General features: G+C 39.3%; 3 protein-coding genes and 2 long non-coding RNA genes across 7 annotated transcripts; 3 read left to right on the top strand and 2 right to left on the bottom strand.

The window, feature by feature from the left end:
• Positions 1–12: 12 nt before the first annotated feature.
• On the top strand, positions 13–5,655 carry LOC130688853 (intraflagellar transport protein 140 homolog). Of its 2 annotated transcripts, XM_057511859.2 has the most exons (19): positions 13–248; positions 316–540; positions 622–766; positions 838–1,022; positions 1,081–1,524; positions 1,597–1,786; positions 1,860–2,082; positions 2,149–2,263; positions 2,334–2,776; positions 2,850–3,033; positions 3,108–3,273; positions 3,336–3,456; positions 3,522–3,798; positions 3,864–4,048; positions 4,152–4,296; positions 4,368–4,544; positions 4,627–4,845; positions 4,914–5,407; positions 5,475–5,655. In XM_057511859.2, the coding sequence occupies exons 1-18, from the start codon at positions 120–122 to the stop codon at positions 5,397–5,399; spliced, it is 4,059 nt and encodes a 1,352-aa protein (XP_057367842.1). In that variant the 5' UTR covers positions 13–119; the 3' UTR covers positions 5,400–5,407; positions 5,475–5,655. The 2 variants fall into 2 exon arrangements, with proteins under 2 accessions (XP_057367842.1, XP_059353021.1); XM_059497038.1 differs by having other exon boundaries at positions 4,914–5,655.
• Positions 5,265–5,915, bottom strand: LOC130688903 (p53 and DNA damage-regulated protein 1-like). The gene is made up of 2 exons (XM_057511922.2): positions 5,643–5,915; positions 5,265–5,581 (listed from the first exon to the last, which is right to left on the bottom strand). The coding sequence occupies exons 1-2, from the start codon at positions 5,869–5,871 to the stop codon at positions 5,421–5,423; spliced, it is 390 nt and encodes a 129-aa protein (XP_057367905.1). The 5' UTR covers positions 5,872–5,915; the 3' UTR covers positions 5,265–5,420.
• A 186-nt stretch (positions 5,916–6,101) lies between these two features.
• On the top strand, positions 6,102–7,463 carry LOC130688876 (hydroxyacylglutathione hydrolase, mitochondrial-like). Its single transcript, XM_057511891.2, has 5 exons — positions 6,102–6,257; positions 6,337–6,449; positions 6,507–6,628; positions 6,691–6,917; positions 6,983–7,463. Exons 1-5 carry the CDS (start codon positions 6,191–6,193, stop codon positions 7,363–7,365), a joined length of 912 nt encoding a protein of 303 aa, XP_057367874.1. The 5' UTR covers positions 6,102–6,190; the 3' UTR covers positions 7,366–7,463.
• On the bottom strand, positions 7,409–8,840 carry LOC130688919 (uncharacterized). 2 transcript variants are annotated; one of them, XR_009000575.2, is made up of 6 exons: positions 8,686–8,840; positions 8,460–8,623; positions 8,300–8,402; positions 8,121–8,176; positions 7,927–8,049; positions 7,409–7,831 (listed from the first exon to the last, which is right to left on the bottom strand). It is a non-coding gene; the product is annotated as an uncharacterized LOC130688919 (long non-coding RNA). The 2 variants fall into 2 exon arrangements; XR_009000576.2 differs by having other exon boundaries at positions 8,460–8,618.
• Positions 8,841–8,977: 137 nt separating this feature from the next.
• On the top strand, positions 8,978–9,796 carry LOC130688925 (uncharacterized). Its single transcript, XR_009000584.2, has 3 exons — positions 8,978–9,254; positions 9,317–9,648; positions 9,712–9,796. It is a non-coding gene; the product is annotated as an uncharacterized LOC130688925 (long non-coding RNA).
• Positions 9,797–13,199: the final 3,403 nt, after the last annotated feature.

Raw genomic sequence — 13,199 nt, 5'->3', positions numbered from 1 at the left:
GTTTCTATGGAAACTGTTGTTTTGGTTGTGAAGAATGCGCCAGGGCGCCACACCAACTGTGATTATATTTGAATATCTCGACCCGTTTTGCAACCGTTCGGTTGCAAAGGAAAGTAGCAATGCCGATATTTGTAGAGAGATTATTAATTCAGCTTAATGGGAAAGCATTAGACCAACTTGTTTGCCATTCCAAGCTCAATTTCACGGCTGTAGTTGCCGAGAATAACCAGCTGTACATTTTCGATGAGGTAAGAGAGTGTTTTCGTGGAATATTATCCAGCACGTGCGATAACTTGTTGTAATTCAATCTTCTAGAGCACCCTACTACATGGTTGTCCTTGGAAATGCCCTTCAATGCTGCTGGTTGTCAAATGGCATCCCACTCTAGGAGTCGTTGTTGTTGGTTCTAATTCTGGAGAAATCTATGTGCTCATTTTGGAATCTAAAACCATGAGAGAACTAAAGCTCCCAACAGTTCACAGTTACCCCATTCAATTTATTGAATGGGCAAGTGAAAGTCAGCTTTTAAGCCTAGACAGTGTATGCTTAATTATGTGTGCAACATTGCAAATTTAACAGCTTTAATAGTTTTTCATTTCTCTCCAATACCTTCCATTCTAGGCTGGCCTTTTAACTGTCTGGAACCATTCGAAAGATAATCATTTCCAAAAAATAAATGAACATGATGTAAAGGACACACCTTCTCAAATGGCCTGCTTAAGATTACCTTTACCACCGTGGGAGTGCTTTATTGGTAGCTCTTCCGGTGAGAATTGTTGTTCAACAGTTTTAACCACTTTTATTACCCAATAATCATAACATTGTGCTACTCAACAGGTGCCATTTATCATGCAATACAGGATGTTGCAACCTGTGTAGAAGTTGTTCGCATGGTTAGAGCGATTCAAAACATCGTAAGTCATGATGATTCCCTCTGCGTTTTAACATCTGGTGGAATCGTTTCAGTTTTCCGGAAAAATAAAACAAAAGACGGAATCAAAAGCATTGAACTTCTGAATACGGTATGTGTCATGGGCTAGAATTTTTCGAGAATCCTTGATAAGAAATTGCTTTGTTTAGGTGAAAATAAGCGGTAAATCTCGCATGATTCAGCTGACGTGGTTGAGTAGAAATGTGCTGGCTCTGACAGGCGGCGATTTGACAATTCGCCTTTGGAACTGTCAAAGCAATGACACTTTTCTCTTGCCACTGCCTGATGTAGCTGAACTTACCCTCCATTCTGGGGCGGAACACTTCACCACGCTGGCCTATCTACCAAATAAAGCAGCGCCCTCTCTGCTGTCCGCTGCGACCAATTTGGGAGGGATCGTGTTTTGGCGGGACAATAACAGTCGTGACAACATCAACAGTCTCGAGGACGATTGGCATTTTATCGGTCTGGTTGGCCTCCCCGGAGGTTCTATCGAACACTCCATCTGGGGAGCGAAGTTTCTGCTCGTACATAATGGATCTAGCCTCTATCAAATCGTCCAACAGCAGCCGTCCGTCGCATTTCGAGATGAAGTAATTAAAAAGCAACCCTATCATAAAGACCATTGGACGTAACTAGAAAATAATCGGATTTTCCCGGTATAGGTTGGCGTTGTTCAACTTTCATCGTCTGTCGTGTCCGTTCAAAAACATACAAATTCTGTTCAGATAGATTTACCCGTTAGGATTGATGGCATTGATGTTTCTGCGAATCACCTCCTTGTTTGGGGGGAGGAGAAAGTTGTTATTTATCAAATTGGTTTTTCTACCACCAATGAAAAGCCTTTTCTAGTTGGTAATGTCTGCTCCCTTATTTTTTTTTTTTCCCAATAATTAAGGTATCATTTCACTTTATTTTATTTTTTTAGGAAATTATGAATGCGGATGCTTGCTGGCACGGCTTCACAAATCCGCATGTTTTTGCTTGGAAGGTCCGTTGATTCAGATGCGGAATTTTCAGGGCTCTGTTTTGTGTCCACCACTGTCCTTTATGGACTCGGAAGGCTCTCCTATAACGTTGGATCTCTCTGGGCATTTTCTTTGCGTGGCGTCGAGCAGCGGTTATGTCAAACTCTGGGATGTATCCAATAGGTATTCATTTAGCCCGACTCGGTCATGAGACCCAATCCTTTTCATCATTTTATCCGTTTGATCTAGTGATCCGAAGCTTCACATCAATACTAAGAACGTGGCATCGAACATATCTGGTTTTATGCGATTCCGTTCTGTAAAAACCAACAGCGACGGCACTTGCATCTCTTTTACGGTTGATGTAAATTGAACGTCTGCCCATTACGTTGGCCACTGGATAATCAAGAAAATCTTATATTTTTTTCCGACAGGCAGATGAAGGACTATCTAAATTATTCATATGGCGAACAACTATGAATTCGGTGGAGTTCTTTAATGTGGCCGCTGAATGGATAGAAGAACAAGGCACTCTCCAAGCTCACTTTTGGGATGAAGAAGAACCCCGTATCGTAGCTTGCCAGCTCAGAGGCAATCAAAATGGCTGCTTAGTATCGCTCCTAGTTGCGGACGATCAGCAAGAGCTTCTGGTTCAAGATGTGGTACCCATGGCAATGGACGAACTAATTGGCGTACGACTTCCCCATTACGCCATTCTGGACGAAGCGACGAAAATTCACATGCGCTTGCTGGCCAGTTTAGCCAGCTTGAATGACCACAGCGATAAAGCAGCCCGCGACGCCTTGTTGTCGTTTAGTTGTCACCTACGGCGAGGAAGGGTAGAACAAGCTTACCAGGCGGTCCGTCCTTTCACAAAGTATGTTTATTTTAGCCATTTACTTAACCGTTTAATCAACCGATACGTTATCTGTGGAATCTTTTCGCCACAGTCCGAAAATATGGGAGAGTTTAGCGCGTAGTTGTGTCCAACTTAGACGGCCTGACGTTGGCCTCATTTGCTTGGGGAAACTGGGTAACGCCAAGGCAGCCGCGGCGGTGCGATCTGCCCAAGCAAAATATGTAGGACAAGTGGATGCAATCTCGGCAGTGCTCGCTGTCCAGCTGGGCATGATAGTAATGAGCGTTTGATTTTAAATTGTTGTTACATTGATTTTAAAAGATATTTTTTTCATTTCTCGTTGTTTTAGAAAGAAGCTGAAGCGCTGTGTGAGCAATCTTCTTGCTACGATCTACTTAGCCGAATGTACCAAGCGTCTAACAGATGGGAAGCAGCGTTACAGTTGGCTCATACGAAGGACCGCATCAATTTGAAACGAACGTACTATGAATATGCCCGCTATCTTGAGGGCGAAGGTACTTTTTTAGATTGTCATCATTAGGACAGCGTTCGCAAACATTTTATGTTCTAATTTTAGGCAACACCGCACTAGCGCTAGAAATGTATGAAAAGTGTCAAACGCACCATTTCGATGTTCCACGAATGCTCTTCGAAGATACGGGAGCCCTTCAAAGCTATTGTACCTCTAGCCAAGACCCGTAAACACATTTTCTTTTAAATTTCACTTTTCAATGGCTATGAATAACTTTTCTGGGATTGGTAGAGAGCGACTTCGTTGGTGGGCGCAGTTTCTGGAAAGCAGTGGCGAAATGGATGCAGCTCTGGAGCATTACGCCAGGGCAGGCGATTATCTTTCGTTGGTGCGACTCCACTGCTATTTGGGTGATTTGAGTAGGGCGACCGAATTGGCTGAACAAAGTCAAGACCGTGCAGCTTGCTTTCACGTTGCACGTCAGTACGAGGCTAATGATAACATTCCCGAGGCGTTAAAATTTTTCGGTCAGGCCTCAGCCTACGGCAACGCAGTGCGACTATGCAAAGTAATTTTTCAGCAATTGTACTTCGGTAATGCTAGCTCATTACGTGAATACTTCTTTTGTTACAGGAACACGAATTAGATGATCAACTGTATCGCTATGCCATGCAAGGTGAACAAGAAGAGATGGTTGAAGCTGCACGTTATTTCGAGGCTCCATCGTCAACTAGCGATCGCCAGCCGAGATTTGACCGAGCCGTCATGCTTTATAGCAAAGCTGGGTTACTTGACACTGCCCTTGATTTGGCATCCAGGTAATATCTTGCCAATGATGTGGCAGGAGCCCACACGAAAGTGGTCTCCAACAATCGTTCTACTTGCATTTTTTAAATGTACAGCGTTATTTGTTTTGTGCAGGACGGAGCAGCATGAAGCTGTGTTAGAATTATCAAGACGTTTGGACAAAAATTCCAACCCTGCTTCATTACAACGATGTGCTGATTACTTAGCGAGTCATCGACACTATGACGCGGCAGTTGATTTGCTCGCAATGGCAGGGAAGGTAAGCTAATGCATCTCCCCTTTTAGAAGAAAACATTTACCTACAATCTAATGCCCGCTTATCTTTGACAGTACACCGATGCCGTTGACATGTGTTTAAAATTCAACGTTACGCTGACAGAAGCCTTAGCTGATCAACTAGGAAGTGCAGAGAACAATAGTCGATTGCTGCTCCAGTTGGCCGAAGTTGCTCAACGTCAGGGAGACTACCAGTTAGCTGCTAAAAAGTTCACTCAAGCTGGAGATAAAGTATATTCCACTTCTTTTCTTACATGTATTATAATATTGAATGTTGATTAATCTGATTTCTTGCGCCAATCGATTGTTGTAGTACCAAGCGATGAAAGCTCTCATGAAATCGGGCGACACTGATCGAGTAGTATTCTTCGCGAACGTATCCCGGCAGCCAGACATTTACATACTTGCTGGGAACTATTTACAAACATTGGATTGGCGTTCGTATCCGGAATATGTGAAGCATATTGTTACTTTCTATACGAAAGCTAGGTCGCCTGAACTTCTTGTAGGGTTTTATGAAGCTTGTGCGCAGGTTCGTGGAACTAGTTCTAAAGATAACATTTTGAAAGTTATATCAGTACGTCATTGCTTTCTTTGTAGGCTGAGGTGGACGAATATCAAAGCTACGATAATGCAATGAACGCGTTAAAAGAAGCGCATAAAATAGTTTCAAAAACTCCCGACAACAACCAGTCGACAAAATCAAAAGTGCTTGCCATGAAAATGGCTTTTCTTGAGCAGTTTATTAATATCAAGCAAATGGCTGCGACGAACTCTCAAGTGATTCCTCAGTTTGAAAGCATTCTTAGCTCACCTGGTATGGACTTGGGCATTTTGAGGCCAGGAAATGTTTATGCCACAATTTTTCAACTATATGTTGATCACCAAATGCACAATGAAGCTCTACAAACTTTAGATGGGATGAAAACGACTGTTCCAAATTTCATGACCTATTTGGACAGTGGCACTGTATCAAAACTTTGCTTAACATTGAATCTCTCCCCTACCCTTTATCTGAAACAAGATTTCCTGGAAGAGGAGGAGAATCCAGAGGATATAACAGAAATCATCAGTCAAAGAAAATAATTTATTGGGTACATTTGGATATCAGTTAGAAAGTACTTTCATTATCACTTCAGCCTCTTTTGTGATTGGTTTCAGATCAAACCCTTTCAATTCTGGTTTTCCTTCAAGATCTCTTAGCGTTTTGACTTGCTCTTTGAGCTTGTTGTGAAGATCAGATATGTCTTTATCAAGTTCTTTCATCTCTGCATCAATAATCATTAAATGCAATATTCTACATTAAATGACACATGAATTTTATGTTACCTCGTTCTAGTAATTTTTGCGCATTCAATGTTCTTGTTTTCACGAATATATTTCCAACTGACATCCATGCCTTTTCACCAGGTATCATGTCATTCTTCAAAGCCCTAAATGCTTCGCGCGTTTTTTGGCGCCTGAAATCTAATGCTACTAGCGCATCTTTGGAGATCAGAATCTCTTGTGCAGCACTTTCAGTTTGAATCAGAAACTGTTGCGTCCTTTCAATATCCATTCCACAATCTTCTCGAGTTAAAATCTCGTGATATTTTTGTTGTATATTTATTTCCGTCTGTCGTCTGCAAAACAAATGCTTTCTTGCCACATTGACTTAGAACTAAAAATCAAAGGGAAAAACTTGTTTCGTATTATCTTAATGTCACAGAATTATTTTAGATAAAAAAAGGTATCCTTTTTATCAAACTTTTTAATTGCGTAACTTGTTATCATTGTAAAAAAAAAGAGTTTTACGTTAACGTCGTCAAGCTCAAATCCCCAGACCCTTGACCACGAGAGAAGTTTCGGCAAGGTAGCCCTTAAAAAAAGCAAAACAAATGAATACCCTTGTTCGTCTTCTACCGGAATCGTGTTTACAAGCCCTAACGTCGGCTTATTTTCGATGTGAGTTAACAGATTTTGTGTGAAATTGGACTGGTTGCCAAATGTGGGTTTTTTCTTTTATATTATTTGTGTCATACAGTTTCTGCTTGGAGGGCACTGGGTTCAAGAAGTCACAGCCAGCTCAAAACTTGTGTTGACTCAAAAATGAAGGTCCATATCATTCCAGCTTTGCAAGATAACTACATGTATTTGGTAATTTATTTATGAAACTTTTTAAATCTTTGAATTTAATATGATACTACTTGAAAGTTGATTGATGAGAGCTCAAATGAAGCTGCTGTAGTAGATCCAGTAAACCCCAGTAAAGTGATTGAAATAGCTAATCAGGAAAACGTGAAGTTGACAACCGTACTTACCACCCACCACCATTGGTATAACTTGCTGTTTATTTAACAACAGAATTTTATTCTTGGTGTTATAATGCAAACCACAGGGATCATGCTGGAGGCAATGAAGAACTGGTAAAACTTGTACCTGGTCTTGCAGTTTATGGTGGAGATGATCGCATTGGAGCTTTAAACAAAAAAGTCTCTCATGGAGATAAACTTCAAGTGGGAAACCTGGAAATTCAATGTTTATTCACCCCATGCCATACTTCTGGACATGTTTGTTATTATTTGCCACCAAGCAGTGTAAATGGTCAAGCAGCAGTATTCACTGGTGAGTAAAATAGGCAAAGCAACATAAAGAAATAATTTTCTAATAATTTGTCTTGCCTACTTAAGGTGATACTCTTTTTCAGGGGGGTTGTGGTAGATTTTTTGAAGGTACAGCAGATCAAATGTATCATGCATTGATCGATGTTCTTGGCTGCCTTCCTGATGATACTCGCATTTATTGCGGCCACGAGTACTCTCTACAAAATCTAGCTTTTGGTCTTCATGTAGAACCTAACAATGAATCTGTCGCCAAGCGTATACTTTGGGCCAAAGAGCAACGTGCAAAATCCGAGCCCACCGTTCCTTCATTACTTAGTGAAGAAAAGCTGTTCAATCCGTTCATGCGTGTTAACGAGCTCACCGTTCAAAGCCATGCGAAACAGAATGATCCTATTGAAACGATGAAATCCTTACGCACTGAGAAAGACTCGTTTAAAGCCAATATATGAAAACCCTGGCAAACGACTGACATTTCGTGATGCTCTGTAGGCCTTCAACTTGCAACGTCCGTTTATTGTATTCGTATGTTACACATATTTCTAATGTCTCCTGATTTGAAGAGTTCAGATTTTTCGTCACGATTGGTTATGAGAAGGCGTGTTGAAAATATACATCTTTTGCGTCGGAAAGGTTAAGTAGGTAAGACAATGGACGTGTTCGTCATCCAGCAAAAACTTGTAACCCTACTTTTGTATCAAAATGCACTCAGTTGACAGTTGATACAGGGTACAAGAAGAGAGGTATCCAAGTGCCACAAGCAAAGAACTACAAGGAATCTGAGAGGGTTTTTTGAAATTCCACTAATACCGCTTTCTTTTCCTTCGAATATCCCTTTCCGTATTCAATATTTGGCCATGGGCTAATACAGTTGCATGACATCTTTCGTGGTTAGTTGGCAAAAGTCGATTACAAGATCTGAAGAAAAAACAACAGGAAAATATAAAAAAGAGTTGCGACTTTAATCTATAAAAATATAAATATTTCATGTTCGGGATTAATCAGTGACTAACGGTGAAGTGCGAATAGCTTTTTCCGAGAAAGCAGTATCTCTTTCCGTTTCCTATTTTTGAGTGAGGCAAATATAAGTGCAGGACACCTTTGACTATAACTTGGCAAAAGATGAACCACCAAATCTGTAAAGAAAAGGAAAACCTTGATCAAGTGTCACTTGCATATATGCCTAGAAGAGTTAAGAATATATTACATGAAAGTACAAAAATGATTCATATAGGTATAGCAGAAGTTGATGTTGAAGACAAACTGCAATGAAAAAATTGAATTAAGTCAAGGGAAAATAGTGCCACACAACAGAAGGGAATGTATATTTGCCATTCTGTTTTCTAATAAAAAGATTTTCAGGAGATTATTCAAACCTAGCCATACCATCAACAATTGGAAGTGTAATTGTAGACCATCAACACTGCTGCACGGGAGGGTCAACTTAGTCAAGCAATTTCATGCTTTATATAAATGATGTGTGCTTTAACTATAAAAAACATATTTTTTTTGTTTGTGCTGAAGAAAAATATGTTTAATTATATACCTGTCTTGGGGGATTTCAGGTAGCTTCCATTCCGACATCACACTATGATCAGTTAGAGCACAACTTGTTGGCTCTAGTTTACACTGTACGCACCTGACTGTTCAACAAGATGTGGTAAATGACGGATCCACCATGAATCCCGTTTCAAATCATGGTGCCCTTTCCTTGTAAGAATGCAGATATTTTCAGAAAATTTTCATTTTAACATGCAGTTTAAGTTATTTACCTTCCTTAGGACAAAATCCACAATTACCTTGGCCAAATGAAAGCAGTAATACAAGATGTTATGATCAGTTCTCATTCGTCAACGAAAAATTTGGTATTTCTTAAAATTCAGTATTGAATCAATTCGTATTTTTGTGTATTTTACTATATTTTCTGTTATTGAATTGAAACAGTTGCATTGCAAAAAAAAGCGCTAGGTGTCGCTAAAATCGTGAGGCATCGAGCGGACAAATTGGATACTGCAAGTTGCACAGCAGCAAAAATGTGGTGTAGAGAAAGGAGCTTGACTTTTGCGCTTGTGGGGCATTGAAGGCAGTTTATACCAGAACTTCACAAGAGACGCCCATCATGGCAGCATACACGTTTTGCACTCCCATGATTAAGCATGAAAGTTTTCTCGTGCTCGAAAGGTTGTTCTGTTGCAACTGGATTATCACATTGGCTATGTTATGTACTGTGTCTATATATACGGTATATAGGTGTTTAAACTAGAAGGACATTTCATTAAAATCAGCTCTAAGGTATTTTATAGTTACCGTATATGGTAAATGAAAGCACCACCAGATAACTGTAAGAATGCTTAGCTCCCAAGAATTGTGTGGGTTACCTAATCACATTTCCTTTTGTTTCAGAACCTATCTAGAATTTAAATTGAACCACTTCGAGCTCCAGTTTTTCTGTTGAAAAAGGCCACATCGTAAAGGTTTTTCAGAGTTTGGATTACCTGTAGGTGTCTGGTAATGTAAATATAATTATGTTACATGTATTATTAAAATATTATTTGGATTGCTTTGTTATTTGATAATTAATAAATTTGGGGCCAAGCAGGATGTCTATGGATAAGTCAGATGGCTGTTTGATAGCCAGTGTTCATTTATTGGGTAACCTTGCCATGTGACCTTGCTTTGAGGTTTTTCATGGTTTCTACTGAACCTGAATGTAAGGAAATACCATTTGTTAACTTGTGAGTTGGGCTTCATTAAATGATTATTTTTTAGTTTTTTAAAGTTGTTATTGTTTTTTCCAGGAATTCTCCAATGTAACACCAGCAGTGTATTTACAACCAAATCAGTGGGACACTATTGTGGCATAATATTTGCAGTGTTTATAAGGCATGGAAGAAAAATTTCATTCCCTGTTCAAATAATGATGGTACTTTTAAAATGTCTTATAGGTACAGCATTAATGCTTGTCATATGGGAAATGGTGACATTGACAGAAAAAGATTCCATAATTGCACCACAAAATAAATACGAGTAAGTTATTATCCTGCAAACTGGTCCATGCAGGTACTTAATTGTTACCTTTTTTCCAGGTGTTAGTATTGTCTTGTTTTTCAATAGTATTATGAAGATTACTGAGCTTAAATCATTACAGTATTCTACCAGTCATGAAGAGATTGGTGAGTTCTGGTCCAGTGTAACATGTTAGTCAACTTCTTGCCTTGCTATGAACTAGTAGTGTTTATTTTGAATTGTTGTACCCATGTTACCGATGAAATCACCATGAAGACTTAAGGAAGAATATGTACCAGAAAAGAAACCACAAGTTATAGAAGATTTAGGTTCTCAAAAATAAGTTCAGTGCAATCGAAATTTATCCAGTAGCATGCTGAAGAAAATTATAATTTTTTTTTTTGTTTTTGTGAAATGTCTTGACAGAATTGTTTTTGGGTTAGGGCCCTTAAGGTGTATGGCGATGGTTTTTTACACGAATCTGGTTGACTTCGATCTAGGATGCCTGTTAGGGCTGCGTAGCCCGAATGAAAGCAATCAATTGTTAACGTGATCGTGATTAATCTTTCAACAAACCAATCAAATATTAAAGGTAGTCTTCGTCAGGATGTTTTCGTCAGCGTGTGTATTGTGGAAGCTTGGAAAACCTGTGTTATCGTTTAAACTGGACATTTCATTATTAAGGTATGTCAAGTATTAAAACCGCGTTTTTGCAGGTCTAGTGAAAGTGACTAACTCAGATGGCCGACGCAAGAAAAGGGGACTATTTGAAATTAGAAGATGATAATGTAAACAATTTGAGTGCTTTTGTAGGCAAAATGGTGAAAGTCCAATCTCTTTCATTTAATTGAAGTTAATGATGTATGTAATGGAAAAAACAGTGATTTTATCTGCTGTGACTGAAGAAGAATAAAAGTTTAAAACATGTTTGGTTTGAGACAATATTGTTTAACTTGCTCATCACACACTTGAAAGAAAACAGTAGAGAAATTTTACAAAGTTTTAGCTACTAAAACTACCAAAAACTTCGCATATTGGGCCAAAATCCAATTTCCTGTTTTTTTTGTAATTAAAATAATTCTCTTTCCCAAATTTTATAGGTGTTATAAATCTCTGAATTGTTTCGTTGTCTGCTTAGCAGTTCTGTAGTTCTTCGTTACGTCCGACACACTTCCGGAAAATTTGCATATAAGCGGTAAGGAACCGTAAATTAAAAATCAAATCAATCACTCCAAGTGTATATGAAATTCCAGGATGCTTACCGTATGAAGATTTAAAACCTTGGTTGCTTTGCATCAAAACCCAAAAGCTTGAACGCTACCGTCGTCTGTCATGTCCACCATTAGCCATGAAAACATTCAATCGTTTTTGCTCTGTAGTTATTTTGAGTTTTTCCACTGTTTTGTGCATTTACATCAACGAGTAAGTAATATACGATCATTATTTTTGTCCAGGCGTTAATATTTTGCTTTATTGTTAGAATTAGGAAGCTGGAAGCCTCTTATGTAAACTAGCAATGATAAGTTGAACGTAGATAGTAAGCAAGTCAAGGCTCAGCTGGTGCATTGGAAAATGCAGTCATCTGATTTTTCTGGAGTAAAATGTCTCCAAGTTCTTCTTCAGAGCATAGGAGAAATATTATTGGCAAATTTGTGCTTGAGTATTTTTTAGCAGTGATTCCTTAGAATTGAATCGTGAGTAGAATTAAAAGGATTGGCTGAACTGTTTCAAGTTTGAGCACACTAGCTGAGATATCATTATTTAATATATCTGCCTTTTTCATCTATATTTAGTAAACTTAACAGCTTATTAACCTTTTTCAAGTTTGTATTCAATATCGTGACTAATATTGTACTAAATATTTGTTTGTTGGAACTTCTTGAATCTACGTTCAACTAACAAAGCTTGATGACAACTGTTTGTGACAAGCTGTTGTTGAAGGAAGACTGAAGATATGGAAAGTTTGATAAGCATTTAGCGAAAGGTTTCTTTTGAATGAAAGACTACTTTTCAGAAGTAGCATTCCCTGCCTTCAGTCAGTTTCATATTATGGTCCCAGTAATCCTGGGAAACTACTTGAGCTAGTTTTCGTTTTTCAACTTGTATTATTTTTAAAAATCTCCGCGAACCATAATCATACTTCGATCTATTTTATTAAATTCTCATATTCTTTTGTCTAATATCTTTACATCTGTTAAAGTTACATAGGGTCAATAAAAAATAAAGTCCTGGTAGTCGTCTCATCGCTGTCTTCGACTCCGCCATGGGCTCGTCATCTTCTTAACGCCGTCTTCGCCTTTGCCATTGCCATCTTCGCCATCGCCGTCTTCGCCGTCGCCATCGCCGTCTTCGCCATCGCTTTCTTCGCCATCACCGTCTCGCCTCTGCCATCGCCTTCTTCACCTTTGCCATCACCTTCTTCATCTCTGCCACCGCTATCGCCTTCCTCGTCTTTGCCTTTGCCATCGACGTCATCGCAATTTGCCTTCGCCTTCACCATTCACAAAAAGTCGGCATCCCACGGCGATGGAGGGAGTTCATCGTGTATCGATCTCCGTGGTATTATTTTATTTTGTAGTGTATAATGTGTATAATGTATAAGTTAACCCGTTGGCTGCCACGCCGTTTGGTCCCATTTTTTTTTGTAGATGTAGGGACTTGGGCGCTGTTCTCCTCATGGCCATGGGGGGAACAGTCGCCATTGCGCCTAATGGCTTTATGCCATTAGGCGCTAGGCAATGCACCATTAGGGACTTCTCTTTGTCGGCACGGTGAGAGATATCCTGGGGTGTGCATTCCCAGAATGGACTCTTTCACCGTGCCAGCCCGGGCTTGTCTTCGGACAAGCCCCACCTTGGTCGGGGATCCTTCCGACTCGACGTGTAGCGAATGTAGCTTAAGCAACCTACGGGTTGCATGGCGTGGCAGCCAACCGGTTAATTTAGTTAAGTGTATGTGTTTGTATTTATGTGTGTATTTTTATTCATGTATGTATTTGTATTTATATATGTATTTAAAATGTGGAGGAATTGAGGGCGGAGGTGGGACAATAAAAACAATTTCAAATTTATATATTTTTCTTGTATATTTCACTTTACTTTATAAAGTTAGTTTTAATAGTAAACACTTACCATGTATATAACTGAATCTCAAGACGTTGACAATGTTTAGTGAACATCCCTTTTCACAGCTGAAAAAAGACGTTTGCTTTTTGTCTACAAAAAACCCAAAAAGATCTTCACAATGTGACAGACTTGACTACCCAGTAGGGAACATATAC

Source organism: Daphnia carinata, chromosome 9 (assembly GCF_022539665.2).
Source record: "Daphnia carinata strain CSIRO-1 chromosome 9, CSIRO_AGI_Dcar_HiC_V3, whole genome shotgun sequence".
In the NCBI taxonomy this organism is placed as follows: Eukaryota; Metazoa; Arthropoda; class Branchiopoda; order Diplostraca; family Daphniidae; genus Daphnia; species Daphnia carinata.
Note: the sequence above shows the minus strand (reverse complement) of the source record. Positions and strands in the feature narration are given on the sequence as shown.

Coding starts and splice junctions, on each gene's coding strand:
- LOC130688853 (XM_057511859.2), top strand. CDS start 120: ATGCCGATATTTGTAGAGAGATTATTAATTCAGCTTAATGGGAAAGCA. Junction 541..621: donor AGCTTTTAAGCCTAGACAGT/GTATGCTTAATT, acceptor CTTCCATTCTAG/GCTGGCCTTTTAACTGTCTG. Junction 767..837: donor CTTTATTGGTAGCTCTTCCG/GTGAGAATTGTT, acceptor GCTACTCAACAG/GTGCCATTTATCATGCAATA.
- LOC130688903 (XM_057511922.2), bottom strand. CDS start 5,871: ATGGATATTGAAAGGACGCAACAGTTTCTGATTCAAACTGAAAGTGCT. Junction 5,582..5,642: donor GCAAAAATTACTAGAACGAG/GTAACATAAAAT, acceptor TTATTGATGCAG/AGATGAAAGAACTTGATAAA.
- LOC130688876 (XM_057511891.2), top strand. CDS start 6,191: ATGAATACCCTTGTTCGTCTTCTACCGGAATCGTGTTTACAAGCCCTA. Junction 6,258..6,336: donor AACGTCGGCTTATTTTCGAT/GTGAGTTAACAG, acceptor TGTGTCATACAG/TTTCTGCTTGGAGGGCACTG. Junction 6,450..6,506: donor AAGATAACTACATGTATTTG/GTAATTTATTTA, acceptor ACTACTTGAAAG/TTGATTGATGAGAGCTCAAA.